Source organism: Accipiter gentilis, chromosome 6, assembly GCF_929443795.1.
Source record: "Accipiter gentilis chromosome 6, bAccGen1.1, whole genome shotgun sequence".
Taxonomy (NCBI): domain Eukaryota; kingdom Metazoa; phylum Chordata; class Aves; order Accipitriformes; family Accipitridae; genus Astur; species Astur gentilis.
The window spans coordinates 43481276-43498852 of record NC_064885.1 but is presented as its reverse complement, the minus strand read 5'-3'; the positions used below and the strand labels follow the sequence as shown (position 1 = coordinate 43498852).

Here is a 17577-nt window from a genome sequence, read left to right as displayed (position 1 = left end):
TCTGACCAGCACACCACAGCCCTGCGGCAGGGGCAGGGCTGACGCCTGGGCCAGCCCTTGCTGAAACACACCTTAGGGGCAGCTTTAAGCCAAGCCGGGGGGGCTCCTGCCCGGGGCTGAGGTGCTGCAGTCGTGTCCCGGGCTGCTCCCGCAATGCCTGGGCTGACGGGGAGGGAAGGAGGACAGGCAGATGGCGATCCCCACCTCAGCCCTGCCACGCCATCAACCCCAGCCAGCCCTGCTTCCACTCGGCGCCACAGGACTGCCCTGCCACGCCCTTCCCCTCAGTGCCCCTCCACAGCTCCACCCCCTTCCAGAAGGTTCCCCTGGCCCCGCCCCTCAGTGCCCCTCCGCAGCTCCACCCCCTTCCAGAAGGTTCCCCTGGCCCCGCCCCTCAGTGCCCCTCCGCAGCTCCACCCCCTTCCAGAAGGTTCCCCTGGCCCCACCCCTCAGTGCCTCTCCGCAGCTCCACCCCCTTCCAGAAGGTTCCCCTGGCCCCGCCCCTCAGTGCCTCTCCACAGCTCCACCCCCTTCCAGAAGGTTCCCCTGGCCCCGCCCCCCAGTGCCTCTCCACAGCTCCACCCCCTTCCAGAAGGTTCCCCTGGCCCCACCCCTCAGTGCCTCTCCGCAGCTCCACCCCCTTCCAGAAGGTTCCCCTGGCCACACCCCTCAGTGCCTCTCCGCAGCTCCACCCCCTTCCAGAAGGTTCCCCTGGCCCCACCCCCCAGTGCCAATCTGTAAGCCCCCCCCCCCCCCCCCTTTCCAGGACAAGGGTCTCCTCCAGGCCGTCTCCCTCCCGGCCCGGCCCCCAGCAGGGCTGAGGGAGCGGCCATCCCATCCGGTCCCGTCTCACCATTCGGAGCAAGGGCCGCTCCCGCCCGCCGGGACCGCGGTCGGACAGAGCCGGGAAGCCTCCGGGGAGATCCTGGAGCGGGACTGCCATAGCAGAGGAGAGCGGGCAGGACCGACCGCGTGGGTTTTTTCCGCTTTCCACTTCAACCAAGAGAAGGCCAAGAGCAAGGAAGCGTCCGCCATTAACGCCGCTGGGGAACACTAAGGGGGTTAGGGCAGGGCCTGCAGTTAGTGCGACGCTTAAAGCCAGGGTGAAAGGCTCAGCTAAGCTGGGCCTGGAGGGAGCAGGGGTAAAAAGCAAGGAGGCGGTGGGGAGCAGGCTGGCGTGCTGGCATCAGCCATCGGGGCAGAAGAGACAGGAGAGGTGGGCCAAGTGCCCCGAAAGCCCCTGTTTTTGGCTTGGGGCCGGAGCGGGAAGGAGTCCTTAGGATAAACTCTGGTCTACAGGCAGGCTTTCTCACCACGGCCCCGCTCTGTACGCAGCGGAGGAACGCAGTAATGCTCTTGTGTATACTGATATCCTTAAATTGGATTACAAGCATTAAAGGAATATAAACAAGAGACTGGAACAGTTACCAGGAAGCCACCCGCAGCATCCCGGGACAGATGGACGGAGACTCACCCCTAATCAACTTACTCAAATAGCTCTTCAGCGGGTAACAGGGAAAGCCAGGCAGAGGCTGTGGTGCAAACTTGGCAACCAATCTCTGGAGCAACAGGAACCCAAGTGTTCCCACTTAGCTTTTGTAAAAAAACCACCAACAAAACAAAAAAGATGAATAATAAATTAATCAGTAACAATCATCTTGGATCACAGAATACATCATCCTATCTGGAAGGAAACAATAGAAATGAAAAGGGGTCTTGAAAAAGATGTCCACCCAAAACATGCGCAGGCCACCTTTGCTCATTGAGAACTGGATCTCAGGTGATGCAATACAGCTCTTTAGGCCTTAATGGCGTTACGCTGTAATGAAGCCGGCGTCCCCTCCAGCATCATAACAATGCAAATGTTCTACGTACTGGCACGGTGACAGAAAAACTGAAGCTATCGCCGCACTTTAATAGCAAGGCACCAGAATTTTGGAAGAAATCTGAGTGTGTATATTTTCTTCTTCTCCTAACTCACTAGCATCTCTCCAAGAGAAAAAACTTAGCACCCAAACACTCGTTTTATTTTTCAAGAAGAAAAAACCCAAACCTTTTGTTACCCAATACACCCCTGCAAGCGTGGGAAGCTTCAGCAGTGCATTGTATAGGCTCATTATGAAAAGACGCCCGAGTGGGTTGTCCTGAAGGTGGTTGCAGAAGGCCACTTTGCACTGGTCTGTGCACTTTAAACAGCATGTGGGATGCATATTTTCTTGGAATAATCCTTATTTTGTTACTCTACAAAACTGGCAGGAACTTCTTTTCCTTTGTATATAGCAAGTTGGCTTGACACTATTGAAGCCAACGTAGCAAGTTATTTTGTTTTGCTTTGCCAAATCAGATCTTTCTGCTCTCAAAAATCAGGTAAAGCTAAAACATATTGCATTGTTTATATTTTAGCTCGGTAAGATTTTAATTTGAAACATTCGATTTCAAATGCTGGTAGACACCTGAAAACATCGCTTGGGTCAGCTGGATCTTTCAGAACTGTTTTCATCAGTGCTTGGTAAATAAACTGAAATGCAAAGATACATACATGGTCACCACGAAGTCACTGTCTGTGCCTGCTTGTCCTGGCAGCAGCCGTAGGCAGGCAGCTCCCGGGCCCACCCGTGCAGTGCCATCCGCAGGATGCGCTGCAGCCGCAGGGGTCAGAGCCCAGATTAGCGCTGCGAGGCAGCTGCAGGAGAGCTGCTGCAGGAGAGCTGCTGCAGGAGAGCTGCTGCAGGAGAGCTGCTGCAGGAGAGCTGCTGCAGGAGAGCTGCTGCAGGAGAGCTGCTGCAGGAGAGCTGCTGCAGGAGAGCTGCTGCAGGAGAGCTGCTGCAGGAGAGCTGCTGCAGGCTCTGTACTGCGCTGCCGGCGGAATGCAGCACCAGATACTGCTGACAAGTTGTGCGGGGGAAGAAGCTCCCTATTTGCTTTGTCAGCTCACAAAAGGAAGAATGAGCTCGTAAGACAAGACATAGACTGGGACTTCATGTAATGGCAATCAGTTCTCAGCATCAGGTTTTCTGGGAGAGTTTGAAAAATACCAGATAATTGAACTACGTGTGCACCTACCACTGTCTTCAAGGAGCCTCCCTGTTGTCTAGAGTTCGGACAGTCAGAGCTAGTATCAGTCTGGATGGTCTCAGTCTTAGAAAATGAAGCATTGGTCCTTAAAATGAGATAATAAGGTATCTGCTTGAAGTATAGGCTTAAACTAGCCTCTTAGCTTATATAGTCTAGGTGTATGAGTGAGTTAGAATGGATGTTCTCATCTGGAAGTGACCAGAAGACAGTTGGTGATGCTGGAGGTCCTCACATGGAAGCAGCAGCTGCTGCAGAGATGAGCAGTCTCCAGCTCTCCAAGAGACTGCAGGGTTTATCCCCTCTCTTTCAGGACATTTGATGAAACAGGATTGCCCCTTTGCCCTCAGTTCATTCACAGGCGAAGTAACTTGGTGTTAAGAGAATTCCCAAAACAGAATGTCACGCTTCAGTGCTGCTGCTAATAGCTGCTGGAGTTGCAAAGGCATTTTCATGGTTGCGCTACAGTCAAATATATTTCTTTTTTGTTTCCATTCCTGAAGGATAATAGACACTGACCACAGACGGAGACAGGATGTCTGATTGATGTCCCTTCCTCATGTTCTCAAAAGTACACAAATTGCGTGAGCGGGATTCAAAAAAAGTTTCTTTCTCTAACGCCATCAAGGGTCACTAAGATTTTTTTCACATTCTCTTAAAAATACCTCTTGCTAGGATTTTCAAGACATGCTTCCCACAAGCAGTTCTCTAACTAGGGTTTGAATTTATTAATTATTTAGTCTTCTGAGAACAGAAACTTTTTAGTACAAAAATCTTCGAGCTCACAAGCTCAAAGCTGTCTGTGAAAATGCAGTGGCTCAGATAATCTGATGATAATTTCTGATTTAAATGACCAGGTCACTTTATCTAGAGGGTGAATATAATTATCTCAAGTTATAATTAAAAAGGCAAAACGCCTAGTACAGGATAATCAGGAGGCGACAATGAGTCTGAACCACAATTCTAGACACACTATGCTGTACAACAGACCTCCCAACCTTAAATAAGTCTGATGTTTTCTTTTTGAAGGACATACATGTTTCTGTTTCATAACAATAGATTCCAAGAAATTTCCACATAATAAAGCTAAAAATACTTCCTCAGGCCTCACAAGAAATTAACTCTTGCCTGTTTCCAAAAAGTTTGAAGTTCCTTAGCTGATAGCACCTATTTTAAAAGTTTGATATTCAGCGATATGCCCCGTAAGGCCAAGTTTCTAAAGAAAGGCATAGGAGTACCATACCAAGGCTAATTCAGGCACTACAGTATCTTCAGACGACTGCAAGGCAAACAGTTTCGTATACTACATTTTGGTGCGTCATGCAACACCTACCAGCACTTGTGTGGTACATACAGCCTGTCTCACCTAAAGGCCTGTGATCCTCTCAGCTTCTACCCTTGTTTGATAGATGAGTCTGAACTGCCTCGGTAGACGCACATGAGCGTGCTCGCTGACAGCAGAGCACGAAAACTGGGAAATACAGAGAATCAGCCCACCCACCCCTTGGACTGAACTAAAGAAATGGTTCTCTCATGCCTCTTCCTCCTCTTAATGACTCAGGAAACATCTAGGAAGTTTTAAGACCATATGAAGTTAAAGCATTAAATATGTGACAGAAGGCTCAGCCCTTTCTGCTACGTAGTCCATAGTTAGATGCAGTTGACTGACGTGCAATGCATTCATCTGAACATTAGCCCCCCTCGTCAGTCTCCTTGCTGTAATAGCACTGCTGCCTTTCTTCACATGGCTTTACCTACGTGACCTGTGTGAGCTGCTCCTACTCAATGTTATACAGAGTTTTCCTAATCCTGCAACCAGTATTAAAACATTGTCCATGTATACCAAAAGCTTAATGTTGGAAGTAGTACTTGCCTCTTCTTACCATCAGTTCTGCGTCTTCTCTGCAAACAGTCCTGCAGAATTTTATGCGAGTACTTAATAGTCATGGAGACTCGTGAATAAGGAGATGTCAAATATTGTCGCGCTCAGGCACCAAGGCAGGATCACCTGTACTCCTGCAGCATGCCCGAGAGATGTTTGTCCATCTGTTTCCAAAGGTTCCCAGTAATCAATAATAATACTGATTATTATGCCTAAAAATTTCTTCCAGTGCTTCAGTGCCTGGACAGCCTGAATCTTACTTTCTATTTCTTCATTACTTCTTGGCCTGTTTATCACCAAGAAGAGATTATTCCCTTCCTCCTTCAAAAAGTCTGATATGCTCAAGACTTACATTTTCTGCCGTCTGCTCTTAGGCTGAACCACTCCAGTGTGCTCATCTTCTCACTGGTTAAACGTTACAAACCTCAGTTCCCCCTTGCTGCTCTTCCCCGAGTTCCCTCCCACTGGCCCACAACTGGTTCCCGTGGTGCCCAAGGCAGCTGCAGCAAGCTGGGGAGGCCTTACCGTTGCTGGTAGAGCAGGGGGTGATTTCATGCATCTCTCAGGCCATTTTTCTCATAATCACCCCAGACAAAGTTTCACTTTTCACACCAACATTATGACATTGCTGACCTGAATTCAGGCTGTCATACATGGCATTTCAAGGCTCTTTTCTGAAAATTGCTATCCAGCCAGCAGCTTCCTGTCCCATATTTGTGCTTTTTAACAATTCCTGTAAGATGTAGGAATTAAATTTTCACCTATTGCATTGCGGTTTTTTCCAGACTAGTTATTTAGTTCCATTTTGAATTCTAGCTTTGTTCTCCAGTCTCGCTGGGTTGCACTCCGGCTGGTGCCAGCAGAGGGAGGCTGCCAGCATGCCAGAAAACAAGACTGGAATTCTACATGGTCTCAATCCATTTCAGTGCCTGCTGAGTCCAGCAGCATTCAATTTGACAAGAACCGGATTGGTTGCCAATGGAAAAATACAAGATTGGGCCCTGAACATCATGTAAACAGAAGATACCAGCAGTTAATTTGGTATTTATCTACATACTATTAAATAAAACCCAAATGTTTTATGATTTAGAAAGTCTAAGTCATACATTTTTAGGATGCATTGCTTCCTTGTAACTCGCCCTGTCTTCCTTTCATTTTCTAAAGGCCTTTTTTTTGCTTTATGTATTAGTATGCTTGTATGACTGTTTGTTTTTTTAAATGAGAAATTTAAATGTAGTTTCAGAAAATTTATTTAGACACTAATACTTCAGATCTTGGGACAGGGAGAGTGTACCACCACAATATTTTAAGTTTAGCAATTTAATTTTTACTACAAAACTTAAAAAATAATCTTAACTCACTTAAAACTTTCCCAAACACATTGAGATACTTCTTCCCCAGCTTGGCACATTATCACAAATGAGGTTAACTCACTTTTTTGTCCACCACTGCATCACTAACTCTGGGAATACTGTTTCCAAAAGTGCTTAAATTGAGGGTGGCAACAACAAAGCAGGCTGCAGAACAGGCAGGTATCTGACCTACCACTGGACTCCAAAACTACTCCCACAATTACAAAACATTTGAAAACTGGGGAATTGGTTTGATGATTCTTCCCAATGTTCTAATTAGCATTTCAAACCTTTGTTGTAGATAAAAAGTGTACACCATGTTTACAGTGTTGATGTTAAAAATAACTCATTTTATACATATTGTAGTCATCAGACATTTCAATTTAACTTCCAGGTTCTTCTAATCAACATAACTCTAAATTCTTCTGTCCTGTAAAACAAAGAGAATTACATTTTAAAAGGTGGCAGTGCAAACCAAAGAAAGCATGGATGGTATATGATAACTGTAGAAGTCACTTACTTCTATCAAGAGAAGACAATGTAAACCATCAGTGCACAACCCACTATCCAGCCAACTGCAAGAAGTATAGGTACAACGAGACGTGAAAGCGGGACTTGGGCTGAAAGAGAAGAGATGGTCTTTTTCATGAAGGCCACATTACATCGATGCTGAATTCACTAAATTAAACACATCAAAACCATGATTATCACAGAGCAAAAAGATATCTGTGAGCTTGGGCCACATTATCTATGATTGCTGTTTTTAGCATGGAGTCACCGTATCTTGGCAGGCCTTCTAATGAGAATACATAGCAAAAGCCCAAAGAGATTTCCACGCTATGGTCTCTGCAATCAGATAGGTACAAGGCTTAGCGCTTCCAAAAGCAGCAGGGTACAGGGAGGAGACAAGCACGCTTCTGCCCTTGGTCTCCACAGGTCATCAGGAGAACATCTGTACTGGGCTTTATTGATATCAGCTATCCTGGCAGATTCAGGATTCAATCCCTGACATGTGCAGCGCCTTCTAGAAATCTCATTAGGTTGGCAACAGATGATTAAAAATACAGCGATTATTTCACATCTCACCCATTTAAGATCAGTGTGCCTGGGGCTGCAATGAGGGGGTGCTGTACGAGTTCCCACACCCCAAAGGGACATTTGCCAGCAGCTGTGTGTCAGGGATTCATAGCTCATCTCTGTGCTTTCTGTGCACAGTGCCTGACTTAGCCCTCTCCTACCCTGTCACTGCAGCGATACAGGGTAGTTAAGGTTGATGTAATTCCCTGCTGCAAGGGTGTTCCCCACCTTCAAGTAGGAAAATAATGTAAGAGTTTCCAATGTGAATGTACCACCTGCCTGGCTGAGTCGGGCCAGGCACAAACACGTGAAGTCTAGCCTGTATATTGCCCACTAGTCCTAGAACAAGCTAAAAAATTACATTGAGACATGGAGTCCAGTGCAGGCAATAGTTCTTCAAGGAGCATGCAGAAAGGACGACTAGTGCTTGATATAAATATGTTTCTATACAGCATCAGAATTTCAAAGACCCATCTATCAGTTTCCTGCAAATAGCAGAAGCTTGCCAGAAAGCAGCATATCAACCTTTGAGATCATATTACTACCAATATATTACAACATCTTAAACCACATCTTTTGCAGTTAAAAGATTTCCTTCCACGTTTTTGAAAGGATTAATAAATAATGTGAAACTATTCATGACACCTTGCACACTAGATCAAGCAGACAGATTTTGGAGAGATGCTGAATAATTTAAGGTTTTCCACATTGCTCTTTTAAAGCTATGCACAACACAAACATGTCTCACCATGATATTGCATGGTATATCTACTGAAAGGGAAAGAGAGAACATATAGATAGAAAATCTGCATGTACTGCCATAAAAATATTAAACAGATAAGCAACCACGCAGCAAAAAGATAAAATCCTGCTCTGAAACTGAGTGCCCTTTGGCCACAGGGGAGTCCCTTACCTGTTTCATTTAAAGACTGTTATTCCTTTGACACTTTGTAAGGTAAAGCTACTTCTGTTGGGAATCGTTTCTCTTCACTTGGCATTTTTCTAAAGGTCCTATTACAAATAAAGGGCTGAATCCTACTTGGGGTACATGGAAGAGTTTTGACAGAGCTCTGCCAAGTTGCCGTTGTGTCTACTGCATGTGGTGTTTTGTATTATGAGATCCAGTTTAAACGCAGTAAGATAAGAGAGGCAGGCAAGTCCTGATGGGTCAGCAGGAATGCTGTGCCCAGCATTTGTCATGAGGCAGCAAGCAGCTGGCTCCAAGGGATAGAGTTTCATGGGAGCCATTGGGAGTACTTGTGTTTCATAGTTTAAGAACAGAAATGACCATGAGATCATTTGCTCTGATCTCCTATATGTCACAGGACAGATACCCCAAGACTCAAGTTCAAATAAAGCAACTGCTTGGAAGACTATATTTTATGCCACGAGCAGGAGAGACTGAAACGTGAGATATGCGCAAGGCTCAGGCTTGGCTGGGTCAGACATCTAAGCAGGTAACCCCTTCGTAAGGCCTCAGAGGAAGGTGACTAACTCCAGGGTCCCAATATTTGGTCCAAGAGAAAACTATCCTGAGTCTAAACCCAAGAATCGGTATTACCCTCGCCATGGAGCAAGGCTGTGTGCACCAACAGCCAGAAAGAGAGCATCTGCATTGTCTGCTTTCCAGCCTGGGGTGCAGATAGGGTGTGGGGGGACGAGCCGCAGAGAAACAGAGTACTTCTAAAAGCAACTGTGTTTTGGAAAGAAACAAATCTTTTCTGACACCTGCAGGTAACCAGCTAAAACCCTAAAACATGAGCTTTCATTATAATCACCATTTAAATGAATGCACATGCAAGCAGAATATTGAGGGAAATAATGTGGGTTATTGCAGTCGCAAGTATTGTTTTCAAACAGACCAAGGAAACAAACCCTGGCTTCCGGGGATTGAGCCAGAGCCTGCTGAAATAAAAAGGCCAATTCTGGATGGCAGCAAGAATAAATAAAGGAATCTTACTGTGACCTGTGTATATAAGCTGGCGTTCTAGCTACAAATTACTTTCTTTTTCCCCTATTACAGTAATTTTTCTCTACTTCAAACATGAATTTATCTCAAAATAAACAGAAAGAGGCTGGTCAGAGCAGCGAACACACAGCACTTTTGCTGTGCTACAGCAGGGTTCCTCTGCATGTGATAAACAGACTCCTGAGCTCTGAGCTTCTGTAGGTCAGAAGCCCTGGGAATTGCCCACCACGGGATGCCCAAGCACTACCGTGAAGCCAAGGATCTCTCAACTACAGGATACAGCAGCACAGGTTTCCAAGCTAAATACAGCCTAAATATACTGACAAACTTCATCTGATCACTATCTTATTTTTCTTTTTTTTTCCCCCCCTGGGGTTTATCTTTTATCCGGAACTAAGTTGGCACGGTTTTGCTGTCTGTAGTTGGTCAAAACTCCTACCAGTTACAAAGGGAAAAATGATGCCTGTGGTCTCACTGAGCTGCCTTCACCCCCAAAATGTCTGGGCCTGACTGCACTGACAAGGGTGCCCCAAGATACCAGGTGGAAAAAGCTCCCACTTACTTTAAACAGGCAGAGGCTTGACAGGTAAAGAAGGGAATGTTTCCCTGCCCAGGCCTGTCAAGCTCAAACTCGCAGTCTTATGTTCCCTACTCCAAAATGCCTCAGAATTTCACAGAAGTTTTCTTTGCGTTTTCTCTCACGTAGGCTACACATGCACACACGTAACCAAACCACTAACCCGTCACTGGGATGGCAGCTTGAACGCTACACTGATGAGCAGAGGAGGAGGGAATGCGTGGGCATGCCCAGAGGACCACATCTCCTGCATGTCTCCCAGCTGCCAGCCCCAACAGACAAGTTTTTCCCCGTTCATACACGCTGCCTATAGAAGCTATGGTGCTTCAATATCTAATTTAACCACAGAACTGGACAGGCTTTTGTATCGATGGCGTTTGCCAGCTTCATATTTAGAAGTCACGCAAACCCTGCAGTTATTCATTTCAGCGAGGTTGCCCAACCATTTCTAACCTGGGGTTGGGCTGGAGGCATGCGCGGGCAGCAGGCAGTCAAGCCCAGCTGCGTCTCTCGCTGCACCCAAGGGCCGGTGCTGGTGCCAGGCTGGTCCGTCTCAGTGATTATGGCCACATTGCTTTTTTTGTTTGGTTTTTGTTTTTAAAATATTTAAACACAAATAACAATACACATCCTACCAATGCAAAATATGGTTAATTACTAATTCCTGGTGGAATACCAGTATCAGTATAATTTCTATGGATATCAATGAAAACTAAAATTAAGAAACAGCATTTAGTATCCTGGTGTATCTGAGTTTAGTAGAATTCTGCTATCCTTCTTAGATACCAGTGGTAGTGGTGCAAAAAAGGGAGATAAAAGTCTTTAAAAGCTTTTAATATATCTATGAAGTTGTATAAAAAAAATTATTTTTACAGGGAAAAGTACTACCTGAATAACTGTGTACGGAGCTAACACCATGTTTAAACTTACAGTTGTTTCATCATCTGAACCTCTGAAGTGAAGTAAATAGAAAATGACAATTAATATAAAATGCTTTTTTATAAAATTGCTTTTCTCCTTCGAGAAAGTGGAAATGTGCTTATAATGAGAAGGTCATTAATAAAATTTCATTTTGCTCTGCCACTTCAGCTTTATAGGGTTAAAATCTAAATTATTATACATTAACCTAGCATTATGCTCAGATTTCAGCTACACAGACAGTATATTTAAAACGCCGTCAAACAAAACTTATTTTACACAGTTCTGTTTAACTGCTAGTCAAATTAAAATTACAACTACGAAAAAACTAAAGAGAAAAAAAATGGTAGCATTCAGAAATACAGGAGGAAGCCAAGCTACTTTAAACTCATTGCTGTTAATAGAATTAGCTTTTAAAGTGATTACACTTACTGAAAACTAAAATATGTAGTGCATCATACAGAATACAAATAGCTGAGTATTTTCACATTACATTGCTCAGATTTATAAGTTTTAAGAATACATTGTTACATTCACATTTAACTGTGCATCTTACCTGGTTCTGCCATTCCCCCCTCTGCTAGTTTTATTGGCAAGTTTTAAGGTTTGCTTCTGCAGTTGTTCTTGTGAGCCTCGGGATGCTTTAAATAGAGCAATATGTGGAACGTGCTGCAGTTGCCTTGCTCACTGATGCCAGTTTTTGGCTATATGCATTCAATTGTCTAAAAAGGCAGGAGTTCAAGCGATTCAAGGTTACCTTTTCCTATTCCTGCAACTGCACATCTGTTTCAGAGAAAGCTGAATAAAGAGGGATCATTTTTTGAACAGTGAGAGAAACAAGGGCAAAAACTGCTTTATGGTCTCTTTACAGCCATGAAACACCACATGATATGTTCATGTAATATTTATGTGCATCCACATATTTAGAGCATGACAGGGCTCCAGTTCATTCTTAGTCTCACACATCTCCTCTCGTCCCTCTCCTATCAAAAAACCAAGCCAAGTCCTACACAGTAATACTCGTATATGTATTTCTATAGTTAGTAGTTACTTGCTAAGCATCATCACGTATCTTGTACTCCACAAAGCACAGAAGCATGTTTAGCATCTTCCCTCTGGAAGGTTACAGTGCAGTCACAGGTTTTCATTACTCCCATGGGTACTGGGTAACAAAATTCAAGGGAGGAACATTCCTAAAATAATCTGAGAATGATTTTGTCCTAAATAGCATAAATCCTTGCAAACTGTCTCCAATTCAGAAGAGACAAAACATGGAGATGAGTGTCAGATATGAGCCAAAAGAACAAACTGCACACTAGCTTGTATTGCATAAAAGGAGAGCTCCATATAAAGATCCCTTGGAGTGATCCTGGCCACAGGTTTTGACCAATAAGCATAAGAAGCCCATTCAAAGTTTATTAGGGAAAATGAAGTCCTGTACAGAACTTTCAGAGGAACACACAGGTGCATCACATGTTAGCAAAAGGCCCCTAACCAAATGCTTTTTGTCAGGCACAGGAGGACATTTTCTTTAACATTCAGCAAGCTTATACATAATCCCATTTCAGAGCCGTGCCTAGATACTAAATGAAACAGGGATTCTTCCTGGGTGTTTCTGAAATGGAAAAGGACACAAAATGCTGTTAAAAAGCCATTCCATATAACAGGTGCACAGGATGTTTTGAAGAGTTCTAATCTGGATGTTTGTGTAGATCAGAGGAATTGGTTGCGGGCTCCAAGACAAGACAGTGCTCAGAAACACATTATGCAGATCTTCTAAAAGAGATTATCCCTTTCTTATGTGCTTGTTGATTAAAGATTAAATACTTTACATTAAAAAAGTAAATTTCAGTTATCACCTTTCTTCAGCATTGCTTCCTCTCTTACAATGGCTGTGGAGATCACATCTTCCTTGGAGTTTTCCTATCAGACAGCCTGACAAAAAGGAATTGAGCCAAAGTTAGATTGTAGAGCACCAGGTGGAAAAAATACTGGCTTTTCATACCAACACAATCTAACTTGTTCTAAAGCAGGTTTATAACTCAAGTATTTAATTTTCAAAGGACTAGAACTGGTTATAATGGAGATGCAATCCCAGCCCCTACCAAGGAAAGGTCTGTTCCTGAACACAGGAGCTGCTTTCCAGGGATACCTTCTCAGTTCCCTGCCCACTCCGTGACTGCAGAGGCAGAGCAGAAGTGTGCAGATACATGTCTAATGCTACACCTACAAAACAGCTGGGAGAGACAGCCTTCAAAATACCCATAGGAAATGCAATTAAATATCTGGTTATTTTTACAGAAATAATATTTTTTGTCCTAGATGCAAGAATGGAAACCATGGGCCCCAGGCTACACATGACTTGTGTCTAACTGCAGAGTACTTTCATCTAGAATGAACAACAACAACAAAAATCAATGGCAGTGGAATATTTTAAATACAATTATTTGTATTGCTGTGATCAGTATCTTAGAAACCATGCTAACATACACAATGTGATTGAGCAGCATTCAACTCTGGCAAAACTTTACTGAAGACAGTTGGTTTACATCACTGATTAATTTAGCTTTGTATAGATTGATTTCATTGCATACTAAAAACAGTCCTTGTTTTTTGGTCTTTTGAGGTTAGCATGAATTCTAAGATGACAATTACAGAAAAATAACTGAAGCCAAGTCATGTCACCCAAGGAAGTTTTCACCAGTTTCTGCAATCAGTATCTTGACCAACCTGTTCCTCAGTCAGTTTGTGCTCACTGTCTCTTAGGTTCTTGTGTTTCTGTTTGTACTTTGAGATGCTTCAGAGCAGGTACTTTGAGGCATAATTTCCAGTTCTGCAGATGCAACAGAAACATTGAACATTACTGTCTGCCCACTAACACCAGGTCCACACCGATACGTTTCTGCTGAGAGCAGGGACTCTGCTGGCTGAAGGATCAGACTCCTACTTCTTCTAGTAGGAGCACAGGACGTAAAGGATTTTCTTGGGACCTGCAGCTCCTGTCTACCAATTAACAGCAATCACGGGATAACATCTTTTTCATAAATTTCAACATCATCTTAAAACCAGCAGAATTTCTGTTACTTTCTAGAATTTCCCACAGGCTGTTTCCCAGCGGTTGTGACAGCACTTGCAGCACCTCCAGACCTGCAGGTACTTCACAACAAAGGCTCAATGAGTCCCCTCAAAGGATCACATTCATCTGCCCAGGGAAACGAGTCAAAAGATTTCCACTGGTTTCAAATGGGTATGCTAATATAATAACTGAAACGGCAAGTTCTCCAAGTACTGAAATTTTCTGGTACTGGATATGCCTAGTATGGCTTCACTGTTGGCTTTCACCCATCCTCTGCATTCTTGAGCAAGACAGGTCTCCTTAAAAAATGCTTGCCCTTCCCCAAGCACCACATCAGGAAAGTGATTTCATTACTGCTTATCCAAAATGGGTATACTTGTAAAAAGAAACTCAGGGCTACATAACATTTTATTATGCCATGCACAGTTCAGTGCATCACATCATTTTGAGAGACAAGAATAAAATACGAGCTTTACATTCTTTGCCCAGCTGTGCTACAGAGCAGACTTTTTTGGGATAAGATCCAACCTGTTGTAAAAAGAAATATGATTGTTCTGTGTAATATATTTATTGAAAAAAACACCTCTCTGATACAATAACTTCATTGGCTGCATAGCGGTTCCCGTAAGAATCCTATCTGTTTTGGTTCTGCTAATTATATATACATCTGATCTAATGGAAATAATTTCTACCAGGAACCATGTATTCCTAACAAGACAATCTGACCTTCACAGATTGGGATCTTTCCAGGCCTAGTTGCCTTAAGCAAGGACAGAAAGTCATTGCTGTTCACAACAGTTTTGCTAACTACTACCCTAATTTAGCTGCAAGCATAGTAAGTATTGTTCTGTAAGTCTAAAGCATGAGGTTAAGGATATAAAAGTTGTAACTGCAGCAAAGAATCATGTAACAATATAGACATTATTTTAAACAACACATCTTCTGTTTTGAATGGAGGAATGAACTGCAGACGTAAGTTCTACAATAGATCTCAATCCAACAGCCTAAAAAAAAAAAGCAGGGGGACAATTTCAAAATATAAAATCAAGGAGATTACCCAATGCTTATGAAAAAACTCAAGAGAATCATTTGTGGCAAAAAGCATCTACTTTCTTGCCTGCTGAAGAATAATACAAAAGAAAAACAATTCCCTCATTTTTATTTGTGTTCCAAATTACATTATAATTTTTGTACTTTTTTTTCCTCTGTGTTTGTGCTGGGATGATGAAATACTCAATATTCAGAGTTAGGCTTGGATGGTTAGTTTTGGTCAGAAATGAGATCTCCTTTTTAGAATACCTCAGTGAACTGAAGGCTGACAGATTTGTCTCACTTAAAACAGTCTCCGAGCAGCTTCATTGATTTCAGTCCCATTAACTGCTCAAAGCTAGGAATGCACTTTAAATGCCTTCAGTACTTTAAGTGAATTAGGGCCAAAATGAGGAAAAGGAACAGAGTAAGCCAGCACGGCTGCAAGTCTTTCCAGAAGAGAAAGCATTTTTAAGGGAAAAAACAGTACTGACGTTTTAGAAAATATTAAATTCTCTTCTTCAGATCTATGTGGACTTTGCCAGAGGGGAAAAAAAAAAAAAACCAGCAGAGGCTGTTGTTGGATTCATTGGCTGGCTGGAAGTTATGAATGCCGTCGTTCACAAGCTCCTGCTGTTCCCCAGCGTAGCCGCACATGCCGCTGGCCATGGGGAGTGGCGAGAACCCTCTGCAGGCTGCTTGATTGTGTTTGTGCCAAAGCTTTGGTGAAGGGTTAGAAGAAACAATGTCCCTAGCTGTGCTCAGAAGTATCCCACCTCATATTACAAATACAAATCTCATTATTCTACTGATAGCTATCTTTTGGCTGTTCCTCCAGTCGTACAAAGGAGTTGTATGAGCCTGCCATGGTTTAAAAGATCTGACACCATCCTCCATCCTCGTCCAAGGCATTTAACTGCTTCTGCACCAAAACTGCCAGGGAAGACCTGGGGAGCTGTCGATGCTGCTGTGTCAGCGAGCGCCTTTGCCACAAGAAACATAGGACCCACAGCATCTGCCCTCGAGCACGAGCATGGAAATTTAACGGGCAAGGGGGAAATTAAAGCCAGAGTTCAATCCTAAAGAAAACATGAAAAATCAAGCCAACACTAGCAGAAATGTGTTTGTGCAGCTCTTTAACAGGTAGACTGGTTATATAGGAGCTTTCCAGCAGGCTAACTGAATACCGGTGCCACAAGGCTGACAGATACGTTGCCACAATGTGCTGTTGGTAATTCATTTTCCTGTAACAATAATGGGCATAGGTCTAACATAAGAAACTACAGCATCTCTGCATCCCTCAGCCACCCGCTGTCTTGTGTTTGTACACACAGGGTATTACGGTAAGCAGAAATACAGGCTGTGCTTGTTCGGAGATCGCAGAGCCAGAGCCAAACATCTCAGCTTCGTGAGCTTCAGGTTTCCTCTCCCTGAGTTGGTGCTGTTTTCTTAGACAGTATGTTAGGGAAAGATTTAGCTATAAACAATCACATACCACCTCATTAAGAGGCAAACTCTTCCCCTTTTGTACCAGAGACAGGATTTCTTCATAGCACAGTCCCCTCTGAGGGATGCTGGGAATACAACAGAGAAAGCAAATATCAACTGCTTGGAAACAACAACGTGGATGCATTTGCTATGCTACTTCTGCTGAATTTGAGTGATTTAGTATCTGATGTTTGGGAAGCAACTGTCAGAACACCTCACTAAAATACCACCCAATTTGCAAAGAAAATGGGCAACATTTATTGTTTAAATAGCCAATATGTTTAGAGTACATTCTAATTGTAATTTCACTAGTACCTAGATATCAAATATTAGAATGTCAAATTTATATTTTAGTTAGCCATACTTCTAACATCAGAAAGTCTACATACAGCATTCAGTAGATTGGCAAAGAAATGCTTTCAGTTTTACAAATACTATACGATTCATATAAACAACTGTAGGCTACACTGCTTTAGATTAGAGGGACCTATCAACTCATCTTCACAAAATAAATGCTTCAAGTAATAAAATCTTTATAGCTTTGTAATATTGTACTATTTGTTTTAATATCACCTTTCTTTCAATTGAGCTTTTTCCTTAAAAATAAAAACAAACAACAAACTGATTTACTAGCAAATCAAAAGCCATGTTTAAATGCCTTGAATTGTTTTATTACTTTGCCATATTCTCTTGTGACCTGCAGACTAACATGTGAGAAAGTATCAGATTATTGCATTCGCAAAATAGATGTGTGGAAAATTTGTCTAATGAGATGCATTTTATTAGTCACACCAATCCTAGCATTTGAAAGCTCCCTTAAAAATTGCTAGAGATTACTTCCACTCAAATTTACATCATCAAAATAAAGACCGGTTGTTGATTTGATAACTATGCAACTGAAGACCTGAAAAATTCCATTTATTCAGCTACTAAATATTTAATTCCACACACTATTTCCTAGGGCTTGGGGTATACACGTCATTTCTCTTGACAGAGCACTTCAGCTGAATGCTGAGATACCTGATTAAAAAAAGCTGTAAATATAATGGAGAAACAGCACTATCAGTGAAGACATCTACATGTGCAATGTCATTTCTGGATTAGTTCCCTACTGGTGTCTAAAAATAATGTCGATAA

At 43.0% G+C, this 17577-nt stretch overlaps 1 protein-coding gene across 3 annotated transcripts; it reads right to left on the bottom strand.

Annotated features, from left to right (window-relative positions):
- Positions 1-6221: 6221 nt before the first annotated feature.
- On the bottom strand, positions 6222-16472 carry STRIT1 (small transmembrane regulator of ion transport 1). 3 transcript variants are annotated; one of them, XM_049802884.1, is made up of 5 exons: positions 16448-16472; positions 13578-13680; positions 12707-12782; positions 6827-6926; positions 6222-6731 (listed from the first exon to the last, which is right to left on the bottom strand). In XM_049802884.1, exons 3-4 carry the CDS (start codon positions 12717-12719, stop codon positions 6832-6834), a joined length of 108 nt encoding a protein of 35 aa, XP_049658841.1. In that variant the 5' UTR covers positions 12720-12782; positions 13578-13680; positions 16448-16472; the 3' UTR covers positions 6222-6731; positions 6827-6831. The 3 variants fall into 3 exon arrangements, with proteins under 3 accessions (XP_049658841.1, XP_049658839.1, XP_049658840.1); XM_049802882.1 differs by lacking the exons at positions 12707-12782; positions 13578-13680; positions 16448-16472 and adding an exon at positions 11404-11699; XM_049802883.1 differs by lacking the exons at positions 6222-6731; positions 12707-12782; positions 13578-13680; positions 16448-16472 and adding an exon at positions 11404-11699 and having other exon boundaries at positions 6812-6926.
- Between the last annotated feature and the right edge of the window lie 1105 nt (positions 16473-17577).